Source organism: Macaca nemestrina, chromosome 19 (assembly GCF_043159975.1).
Source record: "Macaca nemestrina isolate mMacNem1 chromosome 19, mMacNem.hap1, whole genome shotgun sequence".
NCBI lineage: Eukaryota > Metazoa > Chordata > Mammalia > Primates > Cercopithecidae > Macaca > Macaca nemestrina.
In genome coordinates this window covers 55,285,695-55,306,080 of record NC_092143.1, presented here as the reverse complement: position 1 = coordinate 55,306,080, position 20,386 = coordinate 55,285,695, and the positions used below count along the sequence as shown (strand labels likewise).

The following is a 20,386-nucleotide window of genomic DNA, read 5'->3' as shown; positions in this document are numbered from 1 at the left end:
GCTGCCCTCATTGCTCACAGGTGTAAGCTACTCCCACTAGAGCCATGACAATTTATAAATGCCATGGCAACAACCTACAAGTTATCACCCCTTTCCAGGGCAAGACCCAAAACTTACTGTCCCTTTCCTAGAAAGTTCTAAACAACCCACCCCTCAATTTGTGTTGACCTGATCTTTAATTTGCATATAATTGAAAATAGATTTACATGAGTATAAATACTGTTGCCAAGAGCCCATACTTTGCTGACCCTGGGCACACTGCCTAGGAGTTAGCCCTGCTCCAGAAGAAGCAATACTGTTCAATAAAAAATTTCAGTCTATCACTACCAGTTTGCCCTTGAATTCTTTTCTGGTTAAAGCCAAAAACCATCCCAGGCTAAGCTCAATTTTGGGGCTCACCTGTCCTGCATCATATATCTACAAAAAAATCATCCTGGTGTTTTGATTGGAATTGAATTAAATCTATAGATCAATTTTGGAAGAAGTAACATCTTGTCTGTGTTGAGTCTTTCAGTCCATGAATATAGTATGTCTCTCCATGTATTTATTGTTTCTATCTTCTTTGATTGCTTTCATCAGCATTTTCTAGTTTCTAGCATAAAGGTACTTAACAGGATTTGTTAGAGTTATACCTATGTGTTTCATTGCAAATAGCATTTTTTTAAAACTTAGTTTATTATAAATGTGCAGATAACGAACTAATAAGATGGATTTTTGTGTTTTGACCCTACATCATACATTGTTAAACTCACTTTTTTGTTTTAGAAATTTTTTGTAGATTCCTTATAGTTTTTATGCAGACAATTATGACATCTGTGTATATGAGCAGTTTTTTCCTTTCCAGTCTGTATGCCTTTTATTTCTTTTATGTACCTGGCTAAGGTTTCCATATGATGTTCAATAGGAATAGTAAGAGGAGACATGAGAATTTTTACTTTAAAAAATGTAATCACAAAGGAATTTGAGTGTATGAGAATCGTATGTATTCTGGTGCCTTTTTGCCTTCTCTGCCTTCCACAATTGATTTTTACCAGAAACAAATAGAAGTAAAAAGATATACTTCTTTTATTAGCTTGTATTTCTAGATACCATCATAATTTTTTCTGTAATCAGACTTAAGTTTAGTATTACTTAAGGTACTATCATTTCTATGTAAGTTTTGAAATACAGTTAAAATAGTTAAATGTCACATGAACAAAAGTCAATCTGAGTTATTTGAAAATGATTCATTTTTGTAAGCTTTTAAATTAATCCAGAAGTGCTACAAAGCATATTTTTTGACATGTCTTACTCTACTTCCTAGGGAATTGGGGAGCTGTTCTCTAATCTTGTGTCTTGTTTTTCATCTTTTTCTCACCTCCCATCTCCCTTTCTTGCCTAGAATGTCCTTTGTGTGCAAAACCCTGAAATTTTGGGTTGCTTCAAGTATATTCCGTTTATGACAATATAACACCTGTAGATACCTCTATTATTTCAAGTTGCTTCAAGTATATTCCGTTTATGACAATATAACACCTGTAGATACCTCTATTACCTGGTTGGAAAATTATAATATGAATTTTATAACATTGAAGGGGCAGGGGAGGGTCCATCACTAAGAGAAAATATATCATCTCATATTTCCAGAAAATTCTAACGATGATTCCCACCGACGAGGAGAAGCAGAAAATCCAGGAAGCTCAGCTGGCCAACCCTGAAATCCCCTTGGGCAGTGCAGAGCAGTTCCTCCTCACCCTCTCCTCCATCAGCGAGCTCTCTGCACGACTTCACCTCTGGGCATTCAAAATGGATTATGAAACTACAGAAAAGGTAAGCTCTCAGTAAGAGAGGCAGCTGATCCCACATCCACAGGATTGAGAAAGGCAGTTTTTCATTGATCAATATTAAGGCAGTGAAATGTCATTCTTGGCATAGGGTGTAGAGGGTGAGTTGACAATGAGCAGGTCGTGTGTACACCAGGTGATCAGCAGCTGGCCAATGGAGGCTGATTCTAAAGTGTCTGCCTGGTGCCAGCCTCAGACACTAGATTGTGGGCACCAGGTGATTGATTACAAAGCAAAACAGTTAAATTTTTTTTCAGGTCCTATATTCTCATTATAGAAAATGTGGAAAATACAGAAAAGCACAATAAATTTCCTATAATCCTTCCACCTGATGATAATCGCCTAAACTGCCAGTGACTATGGCAATTAGCAGGTCTTTGGGTCCCTTTGAGAGAGTATCCCTGGTAGAAAGTTGAAGATGATGCCTATTGCAAGAGTTTGGGGGGAGAATAGAAGGAAAGGGGACTTAATGGAGAAAGCTTGAGGAGGCTCCTCCTGAGTAGAAAGCAGAGGACATGGGCATCCTCTCTGGAATAGGGCAGTGGGAGTTTGATGCAGGCTGAACAGAAGGAGCCAGTGGAGAAGAAAAGGGAGAGATGGAAAGTGAACTGTGTGGGATCTTAGTTGAGAGGAAGTCCCCAGAAGAGATTCTATAGGCCAAGTGGGCCAGGTGCAGTGGCTTACACCTGTAATCCCAGCACTTTGGGAGGCTGAGGGAAGAGGGTGACTTTAAGTCAGGAGTTCAAGACCAACCTGAGCATCATAGTGAGACCCTGTCTCTACAAAAATTTTAAAAACTTAGCCAGGTGTGGTGGCATGCACTTGTAGTCCCAGCTACTCAGGAGGCTGTGGCAGGAGGATCACTTGGGGCCAGGAGTTCAAGGCTGTAGTGGGCTATAATTGCCTTACTGTACTCCAGCCTGGGCAACAGAGTGAGACCCCCATCTCTAAAAAAATAAAGCCAAGTGGAGAGGCTATGTGGTCTCCATCTTCTGGCAAAGGAAAGAGCAAGGTCCTATACTGAGGGCCAGATAGGTGGTGGTGGGTTTGGGGGACTTCAGGAGGGAACTACAGTATTTGAATTCATCAGGAAGTCAAGCAGAGAGAAAGACACCTAGGATTGCTGAGGTGACTGCTATGACTGGGTCACAAGACCAGCCAGCGTGCTCAGGTGACTTTCTTTAGCTAAGGGAGGTAACATCATGGAGAAAACAGATCACTGGGTCAGCCTGGCAGGACTTGGGCTGGAGAAACTGAAGCTGGATCTCCTGGCTTTGGGATATAGTCTGGGGGAGAGCCTCAGTCAAGACAAAGGAGTGGGGGCCACAGAACAGCAGCAGAGAGGGTAGGGGAGATGGAGGCCATGAGGTTACAGGGTGGGCTGGAGGTCTGAGGGAGGGGGATCATGAAGGCAGTGGGGTAGTGAGGGCAGTAGCCTTCTAGTGAGCAGCCCAGGCTGAGAGGTGGCTAGCCATGGAGTGCCTTGAAGGGAGGAGGAGGCCTGGTGCAGTTCAGGGACATGGAGGCCACAACTTTCATTGCCAATCTGCCTGGAACGAGAAAAAGCAAAGAAGACGACTGTGGTCTAGAAGCTGAAGGAAGATGGGAAGCAAGAGTTTCCCAGAAGTCAGCCACAGCCAGGAAGGAGAGTAAGAGGAGGGCATTCCCTGAGGCAGGAATGGAGAGTCCAGAACCCTTGTCACCCCAGCACAAGGTCCTTTTGGTCTCCACTGCAGGGTCTGGGGAGTAGAGGCTCTCCCTGCCACACGTTTCCATACCTCGGAACAATGCCCATCGTGGGGGATTGCCTCGTGCTGGGGAGAGCACCACATGTTCCCTTATACAGAAAGTCAAAAGAACAAAGTAAAGCCAAATTGTACATTTTTTATCGTCTAATTTTTTTTTAACTGAAAGGAAGTAGCAGAACCACTCCTGGACCTGAAGGAAGGAATAGACCAGTTGGAGAACAATAAAACCTTGGGCTTTATCCTGTCTACTCTCTTAGCCATTGGAAACTTTCTAAATGGAACTAATGTAAGTCATCCCCATCCCTCATCCTGCAGCCCCCGCCCCCCTTGCCACAAAATCCCTGCCCAGCAATTGCTGATGAAGGTTGTACCTCAGGTCCCCCAAAGCACAGTAGAACAAATGACTTTTGTGTCTTCTTGCTGAAAATCTAGAAGGAATTTTGTTCTTAAGATACCAGGGCCTGGGCTGGGTGCAGTGGCTCACGCCTGTAATCTCAGCACTTTGTGAGGCTGAGATCACGAGGTCAGGAGATCGAGACCATCCTGACTGACACGGTGAAACCCTGTCTCTACTAAAAATACAAAAAAATTAGCCAGGCATGGCGGCACGTGACTGTAGTCCAGGCTACTCAGGATGCTGAGGCAGGAGAATCGCTTGAACCTGGAAAGTGGAGGTTGCAGTGAACTGAGATCTTGCCACTGCACTCCAGCCTGGGTGACAGAGCAAGATTCCATCTCAAGATTTCAACCAGTGTCTTGCTACAAATAAGAAAACAGAAAACACACACATGATTCTTTATGAAGTGTAACTACTCTCAAATTTGACATTGGAAAACTCTTCTGCCCCATTTTTTTTCCTGAGCTTATCACTCAAATATTCATGCTTATATGCATTTTGATGCTTAAAGAAAAACAACTTTAAAAAAATATTTTTAAGTTCCGGGGTACATTTGCAGGAGGTGCAGGTTTGTTACACTGGTAAATGTGTGCCCTGGTAGTTTGCTGTACCTATCAACCCATCACCTAGGTATTAAGCCCAACATGCATTAGCTATTAAGAAAAGCAACTTTTTAAAATTGACCCAGCTTTGGCCAGGAAGTAGGTGACAGCACGCAAAGGGAGGAGGAAGTAGATAAACAGATGTAAGAGCCTAGTCCCACAGCACCCTGATTTAGGGGTGAGCCCTGGGACATGGCTCATGGCTGTGGTGGGAAAGGGCTAGAGGCTCCCTCATTCTCAGTGTGGCTGGCCCACATGTGATCAGCCCTGGTTCATGGAGCATGTGGCCCCAGGAGCTTCAGTCACAGAGAAACTGAATGTTGGGGCGACTGCAGCTGGGAATTGATTCTAACCATCTGTGCTGTTCTCTAAGAGCCTGCGTGAAACTTGTCTTGTATATTGATGTTTGCAAAACAGGCCAAAGCGTTTGAGTTAAGCTACCTCGAGAAGGTTCCAGAAGTCAAAGACACAGTGCACAAGCAGTCGCTTCTCCACCACGTGTGCACCATGGTGGTGGAAAACTTCCCAGACAGCTCCGATCTGTACTCGGAGATCGGGGCCATCACCAGGTCAGCCAAGGTAGGTCTGCGGATGCCGAGGAGTGGGGCTGGTCTCGCCACAGCCACGGGGTCTTTATCTGTCATCCTCGGGGAACACGTGCCCTATTAAGTAAAATGCCCAAGTGCCGCCTGCATTCTCTGCTCTAGAGTTTGTGAATATGATTTGTTTTGTGGCATTTCTAATGAATTTTAAGATATTTTTCCTATCTCTGGTTCTCAGTCAGATTCTTTCCTACTGAGGTATGCAAGGCAAGCCTGCCATCCCATTCCTAAAGCCTGTGTCCACTGTTGAGCACTGTTACTCACCAGGGTGGATTCTCCAGAACACTGAAACAGCACAGCTTGTCTTAGGTGGGCAACCATGTTAAAAAAGATGCAATTTGGCTCTTCCTGAGATGTCCATAGGACATTGCAGTGAGGTGTGGAGCCAGAAAACAGGGCCCTTCCGGCCCCTGCTCACCAGAGATCAGCAGTCCCTATGATCTTACCCAAAGAGAACATTTTTATAGGGCTGTAAACAGTATATGGCCTTGGCCCTCAGCTGTAAGCTCTTAAAGCAAATGCAGAGTTAATATCTTCATGAGCTTATGCTTCATTAGAAAAGAGACAGTCGCAGTATGTGGACACCTGGCTGCCTCTAGTGCAGGGGGTCCCTGAGGCTGACCAACCCCTGGAGGGATCCCAAACACACCAGAACTGGGAGATGTGAAGGTCTTAGGAGCACAGGAAACTCACTAGGGTAGGGGGCAGGGGTGAAAGACACCCTTAAATAGGGTACAGCAACCAGGCCAGTGTGAAGGAACCTTCTAGAAACACCCCTGGCTGGAGCATGAGAGCCGGCAGTACTGGGGTGTGTTGGAATCCAGCATGAGAGGAAGAGAGAGAGTGGTGGGCAAAGGTGGGGAAGGATGTGGGTTGGCTGCTGAGGCCTGCTTCAAGGGGCCCTTCCTCTCTGTCTGCCTTCTGCCACAGCCCTGGCTTGTGGGGACCTGGTGGCCGAGAGCCTCTTCCACCTACCTCCAGAGCTGCAGGCTGGCCTCTGCCAGGTGCACCGAGCAGGGGACCCTGAACTGGCCTATCAGAATTTTTTTCTAAGCCTCATTGTATCATGAGAAAGCGAAGCCTTTCCTATCTGGACTCAGGATTCCTTTGGTTTCAGACAAATCATTTTCCTCAAAGTGCCATGAAACCCTGCATACTTGAATCCCATGGGCTCTGCCTAAACTCGCCTTCTCTTTTTGATGCAATAGCATCAGGAAGTCAGGTACATACGGTGTCTTGCACGCCTCCCTGCTTCACACCAGACACGACACTGAGTGTCTTCATCCTGTTGGTGCCACAGATCCTCTCACAAAATCCATCTTTGCGGACTCTTTCCCCTACATTGTCTTTCTAAGGATGGGCCTGGAGGTCTGAGGTCACTCCAGCAAGTCCCCTGTGGGCTTCAGCAGGCCCTGCGCATTGCCTCTGTCAGTGGCTCCTTACCTCCGCGCACTGCTCACCTCCATGCACCTTCCGCTCAGCCCCCCGCCACACCCTCCGCGTACCTCGCACTCATTCCCGTACCCGCACCCTCCTTGCACCTCCCGCTCAACACCCCCAGCCACACCTTCCGCGCACCTCCCATTCATCCCTCACCCCCGCACCCTCCGCGCACCTCCTGCTTACCCCCGCGCACCTCCTGCTGCTCTGGCTTTTGCTTGCTGGACACAGCCTTTCCCATCTTAGCTACTTTCCATCCACCTCAGTCCCCTCCTGTCAGCTCACCCATTTATTTATCTATTTCTTCCTCCGCTCTCGTCCTTCTCAATTTCTTTCCCCATCCCTCTATTAAATGTGGTCCTCTGATGTATTTTTTCATGACTAAAAATCTCTCTGATTTATGTAATTTTTAGTCTGGAAATTCTATAAAATCATCACCTTAGAAAACCTCATCTCAGCCTCCTTCAGGCAATCCAGCCTGTCTGCACGTCCCTGAATTCACAGCCAGCGCTCTGTCACATCTGTCCCTTGCATGTGTGAGGTGCATCTGCTGGCAACCCTCACACCCACACACAGGCACACACACGGGCCTGGTGGGGGCTATGTGTCCTTCAGAGTTTGGGAACCGCCTGTGTGTACAGTCAGCCTCCTTGAGAACAGGAAGTTGTCTCATTCAGCATTTGTGTTTATGTTCAGTGCCTGGCTTAGAGACTGGTGTAGTTTCTCCGTGAGTGTTGGTGGAATGAGTGAGTGGGTAGGTGAATAAAACAACTTGTCACTCACACTATAAAGGAGATCATCACGAAGAGAGGTGGTTGCCCATTAGTTGGTCCCCAGCATAGCATAGCCATCCTCGTCGGACTAGGGTGCATTTCTCAACTTGCAGAGAAGTATTATCGCTGAAGAATAAGAGTGCTCTGAAAAAAATTTATGAGACATCTTAGTTCATCTTGTACTAGGGTTCCTTGATATCATGTTTTAATTTATAGTTCCCAAAGATTTATTTCCAAATATGGCCAAAAAAGGTGACACATGTATTGAGTTCATTTGGAGAACAGTTTTATCACTAAATAATGTGATGTCAAGATAATGACAAATACACATGTGAATAATTTTTAGCCTGTAAATATGTTTGTATTTCAAGATGTGAATTTGGTTTTGATGTTTGTTTCTCCCCAGAGGCAGTTTGGTCTCCCAATTCAGGTTGGTGTCTGGCGGTTTCAGTGTGTTTGCAATGTTCTCGCTCTGATTTTCAGGTTGACTTTGATCAACTTCAGGATAATTTATGTCAGATGGAGAGAAGATGCAAGGCTTCATGGGATCACCTCAAGGCAATTGCAAAACATGAAATGAAACCGGTTTTAAAACAACGGATGTCAGAGTTCCTGAAAGACTGTGCAGAGCGAATTATAATTTTAAAGATTGTCCATAGAAGGATAATCAACAGGTAAGTGGATTGAGGAACTTATAGAAAATCAGTACAGTGGCATATTGAAAAATTTGTGCTGCAAATTAAGAGCTGATGGTTAAATTTACAGATTTTTGCACATTCTTGGTACATAGCAAGTACACTGATGATACGGATGTTTAACAGTTTCATGGCTAATTAATTTTTCTTACACAATAATATAATGCCATCAAATCTCAAAGTTGGAAGGAATCTCAGAAATAATTTGATCCAAAAATCCTACCTATCAAGAACTGCATCTGTAAGATTCCTAACAAATTGAACCCTGCATCTCTGGGTCTGCTGGAAGAATTTCACCTACAGAGAGGACACTCCCTTTCAAGGCAACTCTCTTTGTTAGAAAAGTTCCTCTTTTACCTGATCTGCAGCTGGCCTTCAGAGGACCCTCCAGTAATGGATCCTCCAACAGCTGCTCTATGCCACAGCCTACCTGAGTGAGGTCCAGACTCCATCACAGCACTGTCCTCTAGACCAGCCCTCCTCAGAGTCACAGGATCCCAGAAGACCCTGGAGACACAGCAGTGAGGTGTCCGACCTTGTTTTTCCCACAAGGAGAATGGGGTCTGGAACTACCCATGGCTGTCCAGGGCTGTGCCACCAGAAAGCAGTGGCAGCCCGAAGACTAGAACCTGGATCTTCTAATTTCCCAGGCCAGGGCCTTTCCTACCATGGCTACCACTCTCTTCTCCTTTGCTTTGTCACAGAATACAATTGAGGGACCCTCACCCATTCTTCCTTCCTCCCTCCCTCCCTGCCTTTCCCTTCTTTCCTCATCTCCTTCTTTCACCTTTCTTAAGCCTATACAGAACTTTTTAAAAACCTGATACTTTTATCTGCACGTGAACCCTCTCCCAGCTTGTGTCAGTTTCTGCTTTGATAATCATGCTCCCAGGGTCTTCATCCAGACCACTGAGAAAATGGCAAGTAGTTTTTAAATGTTGGACAGGACAAAAATAAGGAGCAGAATCTTCCCTCCAGGTTGACAACTATCTGTTAATCAGTTCGTTTGGAATTTAATTGTTCAACTATAAATCTCCCTGACTGTACTCTATCTAGACCTTCTGGCTGTCCTTCCTTCCTCAAGGGAACTTTCAAGAGATTTTGTCAGATTTCTTACTGAAATCAAAGAGGCAGGGAGTGTGAGCTGGTTTGGCCCTCTGTGCTTTGTATTATGCATTTAAAACACACACACACACACACACACACACACACACACACACAGAGAGAGGGAGAGAGAGAGAGAGAGAACACTAACTATTATTTGGAATGTCATGAAGTTGGAGTAATTTTTTGAGCATTTTATAAAGCTATTGAGCTTGGTTACATTAACCATTTTGTCCCAGACAGATTAAAAACTCAGTTTGGTGGTATGTCTATTTCTTAAGCTATAAAGTGTTTGCTCTCTTTGTCCCATTCTCCTTGGTAAGCTGGTCACCCAGATGATGGCTGCTCCCGCCTCACCTGTCTACATCCCATTGTGGATGACCAGGAGGAGCCAGAAGTTCACTGTGGTTTTGGTGTGGGTAGTAAAAGGGGCGTGACTAAAGGGAAGTGGTACCAGGAAGTGGCCAATCCAAACTATCTAAACCGTAGCACCCTGGGTTCAAATGAAGTCTTTAGCTGGAGCCCTGCATGTAGAACTGATTAAAGCAGGACTCTTGTTGAAATTGAGATGGAGGACTGAGAGCCCCAAGGACTGTGCCTTGTTTTTCCCTCCCTCTCCCACCAACAGTCCTCAGGATCATAGCTGAGGACAGCTGTGATTTTTTTTTTAACTTAACACATTGAGAAACTGAGGCACAGAAAGGAGAAGAACCCTAGTTCAGGGCCTTATAGCTGGTAACCAGTGGGATCATCTTAGTCATGCAAATGAGCCTAAATACTTATATTTTGACTTCAGATAAAAAAGTTTCAAAAAGCTGTCTCTTTAGGTAAAACCTAGTTTTCAAAACTGTTTCCTGGCTAAGAAAATTTTGTTTTGGATGTTCAAACCTGCATTTGTTTTAACTTTTATTTTAGATTCAGGGATACATGTTAGGTTTGTTACATAGGTAAACTCGTGTCATGGGGGGTTGTTGTACAGTTTATTTCATCACCCAGGTATTAAGGCCAGTATCCAATAGTTATCTTTTCTGCTCTTCTCCCTCCTCCCACCCTCCACCCTCATGTAGACCCCATGTCTGTTGTTTCCTTCTTCGTGTCCATAAGTTCTTATAATTTAGCTCCTATTTATAAATGAGAGCATGCGATATTTGGTTTTCTGTTCCTGTGTTGGTTTGCTAAGGATAATGGCCTCCAGCTCCATCCATGTTCTCACAAAAGACATGATCTCGTTCTTTCTTATGGATGTATAGTGTTTCATGGTGCATATGTACCACATTTTCTTTATCCAATCTGTTATTGATGGGCATTGAGGTTGATTTCATGTCTTTGCTATTGTGATTAGTGCTACAATGAACATTCGTGTGCATGTGTCTTTCTGGTAGAATAATTTATATTCCTCTGGGCATATACCCAGTAATGGGATTGCTGGGTCGAATGGAAGTTCTGCTTTTAGCTCTTTGAAGAATCACCATACTGCTTTCCACAATGGTTGAATTAATTTACTCCAACGGTGTGTAAGTGTTCCTTTTTTCCCACAACCTCACCAACATCTGTTATTTTTTGACGTTTTAGTAACCATTTTGACTGATGTGAGATGGTGTATCATTGTGGTTTAGATTTGCATTTCTCTAGTGATCAGTGATGTTGAGCTTTTTTTTTTTGTATTCTTGTTGGTCATATGTATGTCTTCTTTTAAAAAGTGTCAGTTCAGGGCTGGGCGCGGTGGCTCAAGCCTGTAATCCCAGCACTTTGGGGGGCCGAGGCGGGCGGATCACGAGGTCAGGAGATCGAGATCATCCTGGCTAACATGGTGAAACCCCGTCTGTACTAAAAATACAAAAAATTAGCCGGGCGTGATGGCGGGCACCTGTAGTCCCAGCTATTCCGGAGGCTGAGACAGGAGAATGGCGTGAACCCGGGAGGCAGAGCTTGCAGTGAGCCGAGATGGTGCCACTGCATTCCAGTCTGGGTGACAGTGATACTCCATCTCAAAAAAAAAAAAAAAAAAGTGTCTGTTCATGTCCTTTGCCCACTTTTAGTGGGGTGGTTCATTTTTCTCTTGTACATTTGTTTAAGTTCCTTGAAGATGCTTGACATTAGACCTTTGTCAGCTGCATAGTGTGCAAAAATTTTCACCCACTCTATAGGTTGTCTGTTTACTCTGTTGATAGTTTCCTTTGCTGTGCAGAACCTCTTAAATTTAATTAGATCCCATTAGTCAATTTTGCTTTTGTTGTGATTGCTTTTGGTATCTTTGTCAGCCTGTTCCTATGTCCAGGATGGTATTGCCTAGGTTATCTTCTAGGGTTTTTATAGTTTTGAGTTTTACATTTAAGTCTTTAATCCATCTAGAGATGACTTTTGTATGTAGTGTAAGGAAGGGGTCCAATCTTCAGCATTTGACTCGCCAGTTATCCCAGCACCATCTGTTGAATAGAGAGTCTTTTCCCCATTGCTTGTTTTGTCAGCTTTGTCAAAGATCAGGTAGTCATAGGTGTGCAACCTTATTTCTGGCTTTCTATTCTGTTCCATTGGTATATGGGTCTGTTTTTGTACTAGTACCAAGCTGTTGCAATTACTGTAGCCCTGTCTTATAAAGTTGGGTAGTGTGATGCCTCCAGCTTTGTTCTTTTTGCTTAGGATTGCCTTGGTAATCCAGGCTCTTTTTTTGTCCCATATGAATTTTAAAAGTTTTTTTCTAGTTTTGTGAAGAATGTCTTTGGTAGTTTGATAGGAATAGCATTGAATCTGTAAACTGCTTTGGGCAGTATGGCCATTTTAACGATATTGGTTCTTCCAGTTCATGAGCATGGGATATTTTCCATTTGTTTGTGTCATCTCTGATTTCTTTGAGCAGCGTTTTGTAATTCTCATTGTAGAGATCTTTCACTTCCCTGGTTAGCTGTATTCCTAGGTATTTTATTCTTTTCGTGGCAATTGTGAATGAGATTGGCTTTCCGATTTGGCTCTCAGCTTGACTGTTGTTGGTGTATACGAAAGCTAGTGATTTTTGTACATTGATTTTGTATCTGGAACTTTGCTGAAGTTATCAGCTGAAGGAGCTTTTGGGCTGAGATGATGGAGTTTTCTGGATATAGAATCATGTCATTTGCAAGCAAAGATAGTTTGACTTTCTCTCATCCTATTTGAATGCCCTTTATTTCTCTTGCTGGACTGCCCTGACCAGAACTTCTAACATTATGTTGAATATAAGTGGTGAGAGAGGGCATCCGTGTCTTGTGCTGGTTTTCAAGAGGAACGCTTCCGGCTTTTGCCCACTCAGTATGATACTGGCTGTGGATTTGTCATAGATGGCTCTTATTATTATATTTTGAGGTATATTCCTTTAATACCTAGTTTATTGAGTGTTTTTAACATGAAGGGTGTTGAATTTTGTTGAAAGTCTTTTCTGTGTCTATTGAGATAATCATGTGGATTTTGTCTTTAATTCTTAAACATGCATATTAACCTTTCCTTTTATCCTTTTGTACTCTCTGGATGTGCAGACCCACCCACTCACTCCTGTAGATCCATTAGGCTACAGGTGCACTGTGAAAGGCACAGAGAGGGACCAGGGGAGAGGAGGAGAAGAAAACTGTTATTAGTCCATTCTCATGCTGCTAATAAAGACATATCTGAGACTGGGTAATTTATAAAGGAAAGAGGGTTAATTGATCCACAGTTCTGCACCGCTGGGGAGGCCTCAGGAAACTTACAGTCACGGTGGAAGGGGAACCAAACACGTCCTTCTTCACATAACGGCAGCAAGGAGAAGTGCCGAGCAAAGCGGGAAAGCCCTTATAAAACCATCAGATTTTGTGAGAACTCACTATCACAAGAACAGGATGGGGGATACTGCCCCTATGATTCAATTATCTCTACCTGGTCCCTAAACGATACATGGGAATTAGGGGAACTGCAATTTAAGATGAGATTTGGGTGGAGACACAGTCAAATCACATCAAAAGCCTTCCTGGGAGGCCTAGCAAACTACAGCAATGGACGGCCATTCAAGGGGGAAAGACAGGCAGAAGACAAGTAAACACCAAGACTGGTGTGCCATTGCCCAAAGTCCACCCCTCCCCATTCTGGGCCAGACACACTACTCAGTGGCAGGCTTGAGTAAGAGGCAGATGATGGAACAGATCAAAGATGTTTGACTTGTGCTTTGGAGTACTGGTTGGGGGGCCAGCCTGCCCATAACCATACGATCTTCATATCATGTATTCTAAAAGTTACAAAAAATTCCTTAAAAGTTTTACGGCCTCAAAGTCATATCCTTTTTGTTCTTCTGAAGGAATACTATAATCTCTCTCTTTTCAAATGTGTATCTGGATCTTTTTCAGACCTTTACTTGTTTGTTGTTACTCTCCTTGTTTGTAAAATACATGCTTAAATAACATTTCCAATTTATATGTTAAGTTTGGATCCCCTGTGCATCTAAAAACAATGCTCTAGAAAGTGTAGGATAAAGAATCTTGGGTTGCATTTATGTATAAAGTAGGACCCAGAACATTAATATATTAGAATGAGGTGAAGTGGTTAACTAGCTGTGGGCTGATGGATTCTCCCCTCAAATCTTCCTGCATACAGATCTTGAATAGTTGTTATATTGTACTATCCAACCCTAATATCATATCATATATCTAATATATAATGTCAAGTGGTATTAAGAGCCAGGAAGAAAAAATAAGAGTATAAATGGTTAGGTAGTGACCTGACGCAGGGTGGTCGGGGAAGGCTTCTCGGAGGAGGTGGTATTTTGGGCAGAGACCTGTGGGATGAGTGAGAGCCATCCATGCAGCTGTCAGTGGGGAAAACGTTCTAGGCATGGGGAACAGCTGGTACTGGATACCTTGTCAGACCTATGGTCCTACCCTGTGGAGTGGCCTCCTCACCCCTCCCCACAGGCCCTGCAGGCTTTCAGCTCCTTGACCTCTGTGTCCCTCTAGGGCTCCTGCACACTACACATGGTGTCTGGGGCCCTGAGGTGGGTTTTTTCAGGGAATAACTAGGAGTCCAGTGTAGCTGGAGTCACAAGAGATGAAGTCAGAGAGGTGATGGGACCAGTCATCCACGGCCTTATTTGGAAATGCTATATTTAGTTTATCCATGCATTATATCCATTATATCCATCCAATGCTATATTTAGTTTATCTGTCCATGGACATTTGGGTTGTTTCTACTTTCAGCTATAATGCATAATGCTCCTATGAACTTTCATGGAGAAAGTTTTGTGTGTACACATATTTTCATTTCTTTTTATGCAAAGGAGAAAAATTGCTAAGTCATATAATAACTCTGTTTATCTTTTTGAAGAACTGCCAGATCATTTTCTATGGCTGCTAAACCATTTTATGTTCCTGCCAGCACTGTGGAAAGGGTCCAGTTTTTCCACATCCTCACTAACATTTGTTCTAGCCTGTCTCTTTTATTACAGCCATCCTGGTGGGTGTATGTGGTGTCTCCTTGTGGTTCTGATGTACATTCCTTAGTGATGTTGAGAAGCTTTTCGTGTATCTCTTGGCTGTGTGCGTATCTTTTTAGGAGAAATGTCTATTCAAATCCTTTGTCCATTTTTTATTTGTCTTTTTAGTGTTGCGTTGTAAGATTCCTTTATATATTCTGACACAAGTCCCTTATTAGACACATGACTTGCAAATATTTTCTCCTATCTTTTAGATTGTCTTTTTAGTCTTGATAATATCCTTTGAAACACAAAGGTTTTTAAGTTTAATGAAGTCCAGTTTATCTACTTTGGTCATTTATGCTTTGGTTGTCATATCTAAAAACATTAATCCAAAGTCATAAAGATTTCTACTTTGTTTTCTTCTAAGAGTTATGTAGTTTTGGCTATCATTTTTTAGGCCCTTTACTTTAAATATAAGTTATATGTTTACTTCATTATTCTCAAAAAGAGTAAGCCAGTGTCCCTTATTTTAAAAAATCCATATTCAAACTGTACAAATTAGAGTGATCAACATTTTTTGTCTATAAATGGTTTTATCATTTACATAATATTGTTTGCTCCACAGAAAGCTTTCCCTCTGTCTCCTACTGTGTTCCTTCTCATTTCCTAATAACTAAAAATTGGGTACTTATTTGCTCATGTAATTTCTTTTACAACATTTTAAAACAATGTCTAATCATTTTTGTTTACAAATTAAGTAGGTAAAATAAATTTATTTTCTGCTTCTTTGGTGTTTCCTAATTAAATTAAGATTATATGTAATATCGCAATAAATGTTTAAAAGTATTTACTCAGAAAGCAGCATCTATTTACAAACTGTGGATTAACATGTTATTCATAAGTTCACGTCAGTTTTAAGTGTTCATTAAAAGAATTTCTAAGCAACATTTCTTTATTCCTATTCAATTCTCATATAATCTAGAAATGGTGCAATATTTTTCTAAAATACCACTTTAACATTTTTCTTACAAAAGTTTTACATATATCCATTTTAGAAAAATGTTAAAACACAGGTATGCAAAATGAAAAAGTAATCTGTTGAAGTCCTACCACCTAGATATAACCTCCATCACTGGGAAGGTGAGTTGAACTTCTGTTTGCATTTTCATTTGAGAAGACTCTTAAAATTCAAAGCCCCAGGAATGAAGGACAGTGTCTTCTTACTGAGAGTGTGGCTTGTTGGTTTCTTTATTATTAGTAGTAGTAGTATTAGTAGCAGTATTTATTTTAAGTTCTGACATTGGTTTCTTACTGAGACATTTTAGACAAGTAATTTTGGTTTCTGAAAACTGAAGTCCTTGCCATTACTGTTTTTTCCTTGCAGATTCCACTCCTTTTTACTCTTTATGGGCCATCCACCTTACGCAATTCGGGAAGTGAACATAAACAAATTCTGCAGGATCATTAGTGAATTTGCACTGGAGTATCGCACAACCAGGGAAAGGGTTTTGCAGCAGAAACAGAAACGGGCCAACCACAGAGAAAGAAATAAGACCAGAGGGAAGATGATCACTGATGTGAGTTTCACACAGTCTCTCTCCTTATGTCATTCGTTTTCAAAGTAAGATCAATCAGGAATTCTCCCCACAGTTAAAAGCTATGCTTTTTTTTTTTTTTTTTTTTTAGTATTAAAAAAATATTCTTTCTTTGAAAAGGTGCTCTTAAAGTACTCCTCCACCATTTCTGTGAAAATCTGCTATATAACAAAAAAGGACCTAGGAGATGTAAAGTTCAGAACGTGAGGCTAGAATAGGAACATGGAACCCATTTTGATGTGTTGCATGTTGATGTTGCTGATGACATTAAATGTTGGGTCTATTTTTACCTCTGTGATGTGGGTAAAGTTAGATGAAGACAAGAAAAATATAAAAGATAATGGCACTTATCATAGAAAGACAAATGTACTGATTGGGGAATTGAGTCATGATTTTAATCATCATAACGGTGCTATGTAACCAATCAGTTGACACCTGGACCACCCATTTTGGGCATCTGAATAAATTGATGTGATTGCTCAAAGATATAATCTAATGGGCTCTCGCCAGTCCCTTGAATCATGGGACATCAGGGTGGAAAGAGATCCCAGAGGACAGCGAATCCAGTAGGAGTTTCCCTGTAGCACCCTGGGGAGCCCCTGCACACTTACATGTCTCCTCTGCTCTTGGGCTCTTTCCCCATCTCTCCCGTCTCAGCCCCAAGCCCACCCAGGTCTTGGGGGGCAGTGCATATTCAGATGACAGATGCTCAGTAAAGTGGAGTGTGAAGGGATACATGAAGATGCCAGAGACCAACGGAGATACATAGCGCAGGTTCCTTGTTCTTAATCTGCCTTTACAAAGCATAAAAATCAGGCTAGTATCTCACTTACCTCATCCATTACTGTAAGGTCAGTTCCAGGCAAAAGGCTGAAATTTTCTGGGAATCCTCCTTTAGTCACTATTTATTCTTTCTTGAACAGACTCAACGATAATGTCATCTTTTTGATATTGACAGGTCATATTTGGAACTTGTTGAAGGACTCTAGAGTGTGATTTTTTTTTCATGGTTTGGATTGATGCCCATGGATTTCTCCCATCTGTGCATGCATTTGAGTAGCACATGGACTTCTGGCAATAGAGGGAATGGAATGAGGAAAGGATTAAGCCACAGGGCGTGCCATCATCTGGGCAATTACACACTTCAACTGAACCCTAGTCAGGCAGATTTTTTGGGGGGAGGAAGACAACCAATTAGGAAGACCTCACTGAGGCCGCCCTATGTGCACAGACATGTGTGTATGTAGTCAGCCAAGCAGAGGGCACTTGGTTACTGCTCTCTGGAAGTCCACATTCCTGAGGGTCTGACTTACATGGAAGGCCAGATGCATTAACTTACCAATTTTGTTGTTATTTTAAGAACCATGGGATAATCATTTCTCTTACGTAAGCTCCTTGTTTTCTTGGAATTTTCTAGACCTTTAGGAAGTGCTCAGGTCATTTTTCTGCAGAAGGAGCCCTTTCTACAGCTCTACCCCCGACCCAAGCAGTTCTGAATTCCAGTACCATCAGCCAAGAGTCTTCTGTCTCCTCTCCTGAAATCTCAGTTCAGTAGGATCCTTAGCCTCTTGGAGGACAGCAACCCGGGAAGCATGTTGGATCGACTAGGGCAAACTGTAGCCCACATTTTATTCATAGTATTATTTTTTAAAGTTTAAAAACAGGGATTGCTTATTTTTGTGGCTATGAGACACATTGGAGGGTGAAAAATACAAGCCGAATATGCTTATAGTTATGTGGATATATCAAAATTTCTTGCTAAATTCTTGAGATTTTTTACAGATCCCACTAATTTTTAAATTCTGTCTCTGAAAACATTTGGCTCTCCCAATCATAAACAGAGGTGAATGTTTCTAGAGTTTGATTGAAAAATATCTAAATTCCCATTAAAATCTGGACAGGACAGGCTTCCATCAGGAATCATTCCCAGCCTGGTCCATGTTTTTAATGGCCAAAGTGGCATCATTCATGTAGAAAGATTGCCCTCTGCTGGAAGATTAGGATATTGTCCGTTAAGGAAAAGTGTACAGCCTCGGGTTTTTGCAACTCAATTATTAAGGGCTCATTGTGCACCCAGCAGTGCCTGGGAAACCAAGGAAGATATGAGTATAAAGAAAAGCTTATATCCCAAGGACATCATAACCTGGTTAAAAATGGCATATACACAACTTACACCACTGAAAACAAAGCCAGACTATAGACTTAGAATCACAGACTCCCTGAAAGTTGGAGCTAGAAGAGATTTTAAAGAAAACTGTTTGTAGTAAATCACGTTGAATGTACATGGTGAATAAAACGAGGATGCAAGTGGTAGCATTTAGAGATGAGAGGTCTGAGGGTAAAATCTGCAGCCCTCAAGCACCAGCTCCTGAGTACCTACCTCTCTTCTTCTCTCCCTGTTTCTGGGTATTCAGAAGGCTTCCTTTCTCATCATCCAGGGGTCTTGCCAGGCCAGGCAAGTGAGCAAGTAATTACTTGCTCAATCAGTGAGCAAGTAATTCCTCATCCTGTGTACAAAGTTGTCCCAAGAGCAAATGGTGACACAGACAAGGCAACACGAGGCAACTACAGCCTTTCTGCCGCATTCACACTCCCGATGTGGGCTGTGAGAACCCAGGCTGGTCAATCCCAGGCCTCCCATGTTGGAGGGAGCAGTAATCCTGGGAGAGACCCTTAACCTCTCTCAACCCCAGCTTCCTCTTTTATAGAAAGGGAATGATGATTACTTTTAGGGATGTTGAGAGGGCCAAGATTTTATATATGTAGCATCTTGAACATGTGTGAATTTCTGGAAAAATGCCAGCCTTCCCAGGTTATATAAATAAGATTTTTTTTTAAAGAGTAATGGAACAGGGCTGTTGTCTCTTGTCACAATGCCATTTGGGTGAGGCAGTGTGGAATGTGATGGACTGGAAGTGGTTTGTCATTTTAACTTCCAAAAGCGTAGTTCATTCTCAAAACACTTTAATCTGATTTGCTGGCCTGGCCCTGTAACCTCATGGACACTCCTAAATTGAAAGTGTGTTTAATTTATGATCAAGAGATTGACATGACTTTTCACTCTCAATTTATTTTAGAAGAGGGATATTTTATTTAAAGTAACTTAGAGCAGTTTAGTGCTAAAGTAATTAAAAGTACGGAGAGTCAGTTCAGGTGGCCACCATGAGAAACAGGTGAGATGTTAAAAAGGAATTAATTTCATGCTCCTGAGGAGAGAGTAATCTGAGCACACTGCTGGAGCAGTTGTCCCACTTGTCCTGGCTGGCCTGCGTGTGGAAGGACTAGCGGTAGCCCAGACCGGCAGCCTGGGCAGGGAGGAATCCTGCGCTTGGGATGGGATGGGAGGGCCGGCAGCTGACAGGCAGAGCCAAGCAAATGGAAGCCAGTCCACTTAGAGAGACCTTGGTGACTGTCAGACAGTGATGGGTTCATAAGGATGTGGCCAGTATTGCCATATGGTTCACAGAGCAGGACACTCTTAGCAGGATGCAGAGCTGCAAGTGAGGTCAGTGCTGGTCAGGGAACCAAATAAGCTGACTGTTGACCTCAGGGACAGCCCCAGAAGATTGACCTGGAGCCCTGTAAGTCTCTCTGGTCACGGGTGATCTTGGAGTTCACGCAAGGAGTGTCCAGATGAGGACAAGAGGGTGGGGCCTGGCAGCTCCCAACTCAAGAGGATGTATCCTGGTTGTGGTGACAATTTATTTACTTGGAATTTTATGTGCCATTGAGATGATCTTTTTGCTGACTTCTGTGCCTTCTAAGAATCCCTTCTGTCTTTCCCGTCCTGTCCTGTCCTGTCCTGTCCTCTCGGGTAGACTGATGACGAGGAGGAAGTTGAGGTATGACTGTTTATGAACATGAAGAATGCCACATTTGACCGCCTCATGTATGCTCTGGTCTAACCTAACATAATCAGCATGAAGTGTCAGCACCATTCAGTGCTTTAAACAATGCATGGACATTTTTCTGGTTGGTTTTTGTGTGATCACTAACCACCTGACGGAGCCCTCATCATGCCACGTGTGCCAGGGACTGAAGGGTTAAATGCATTTTCTGAGCTGTCCCTGAGGCCTGGCTAATCAGTAACCATGTCACAAGTGGCAGGTTTAGCAGGTCTCTCCCTGCTGCTGGAAAAGTAGACAAGAGAATTTTCCTTTGGCAACTTAAATATGAGAACTAGATTCCGGAATAACC

The 20,386-nt window shown here is 42.8% G+C and overlaps 1 protein-coding gene across 8 annotated transcripts in view; it reads left to right on the top strand.

Moving 5' to 3' along the window:
* LOC105499060 (formin homology 2 domain containing 3) overlaps window positions 1-20,386 on the top strand; it is a 497,377-nt gene that overhangs the window by 449,040 nt on the left and 27,951 nt on the right. For 5 of the 8 annotated variants that reach the window (XM_071085772.1, XM_011771492.3, XM_011771474.3 and 2 more), the window contains 6 exons: window positions 1,627-1,809; window positions 3,738-3,857; window positions 4,988-5,149; window positions 7,869-8,059; window positions 15,979-16,171; window positions 20,008-20,031. In XM_071085772.1, the coding sequence (XP_070941873.1) occupies window positions 1,627-1,809; window positions 3,738-3,857; window positions 4,988-5,149; window positions 7,869-8,059; window positions 15,979-16,171; window positions 20,008-20,031 (873 nt within the window). The remainder of the gene's footprint in view (window positions 1-1,626; window positions 1,810-3,737; window positions 3,858-4,987; window positions 5,150-7,868; window positions 8,060-15,978; window positions 16,172-20,007; window positions 20,032-20,386) is intronic. The other 3 variants (XM_011771498.3, XM_011771497.3, XM_011771490.3) reach the window with 1 other exon arrangement.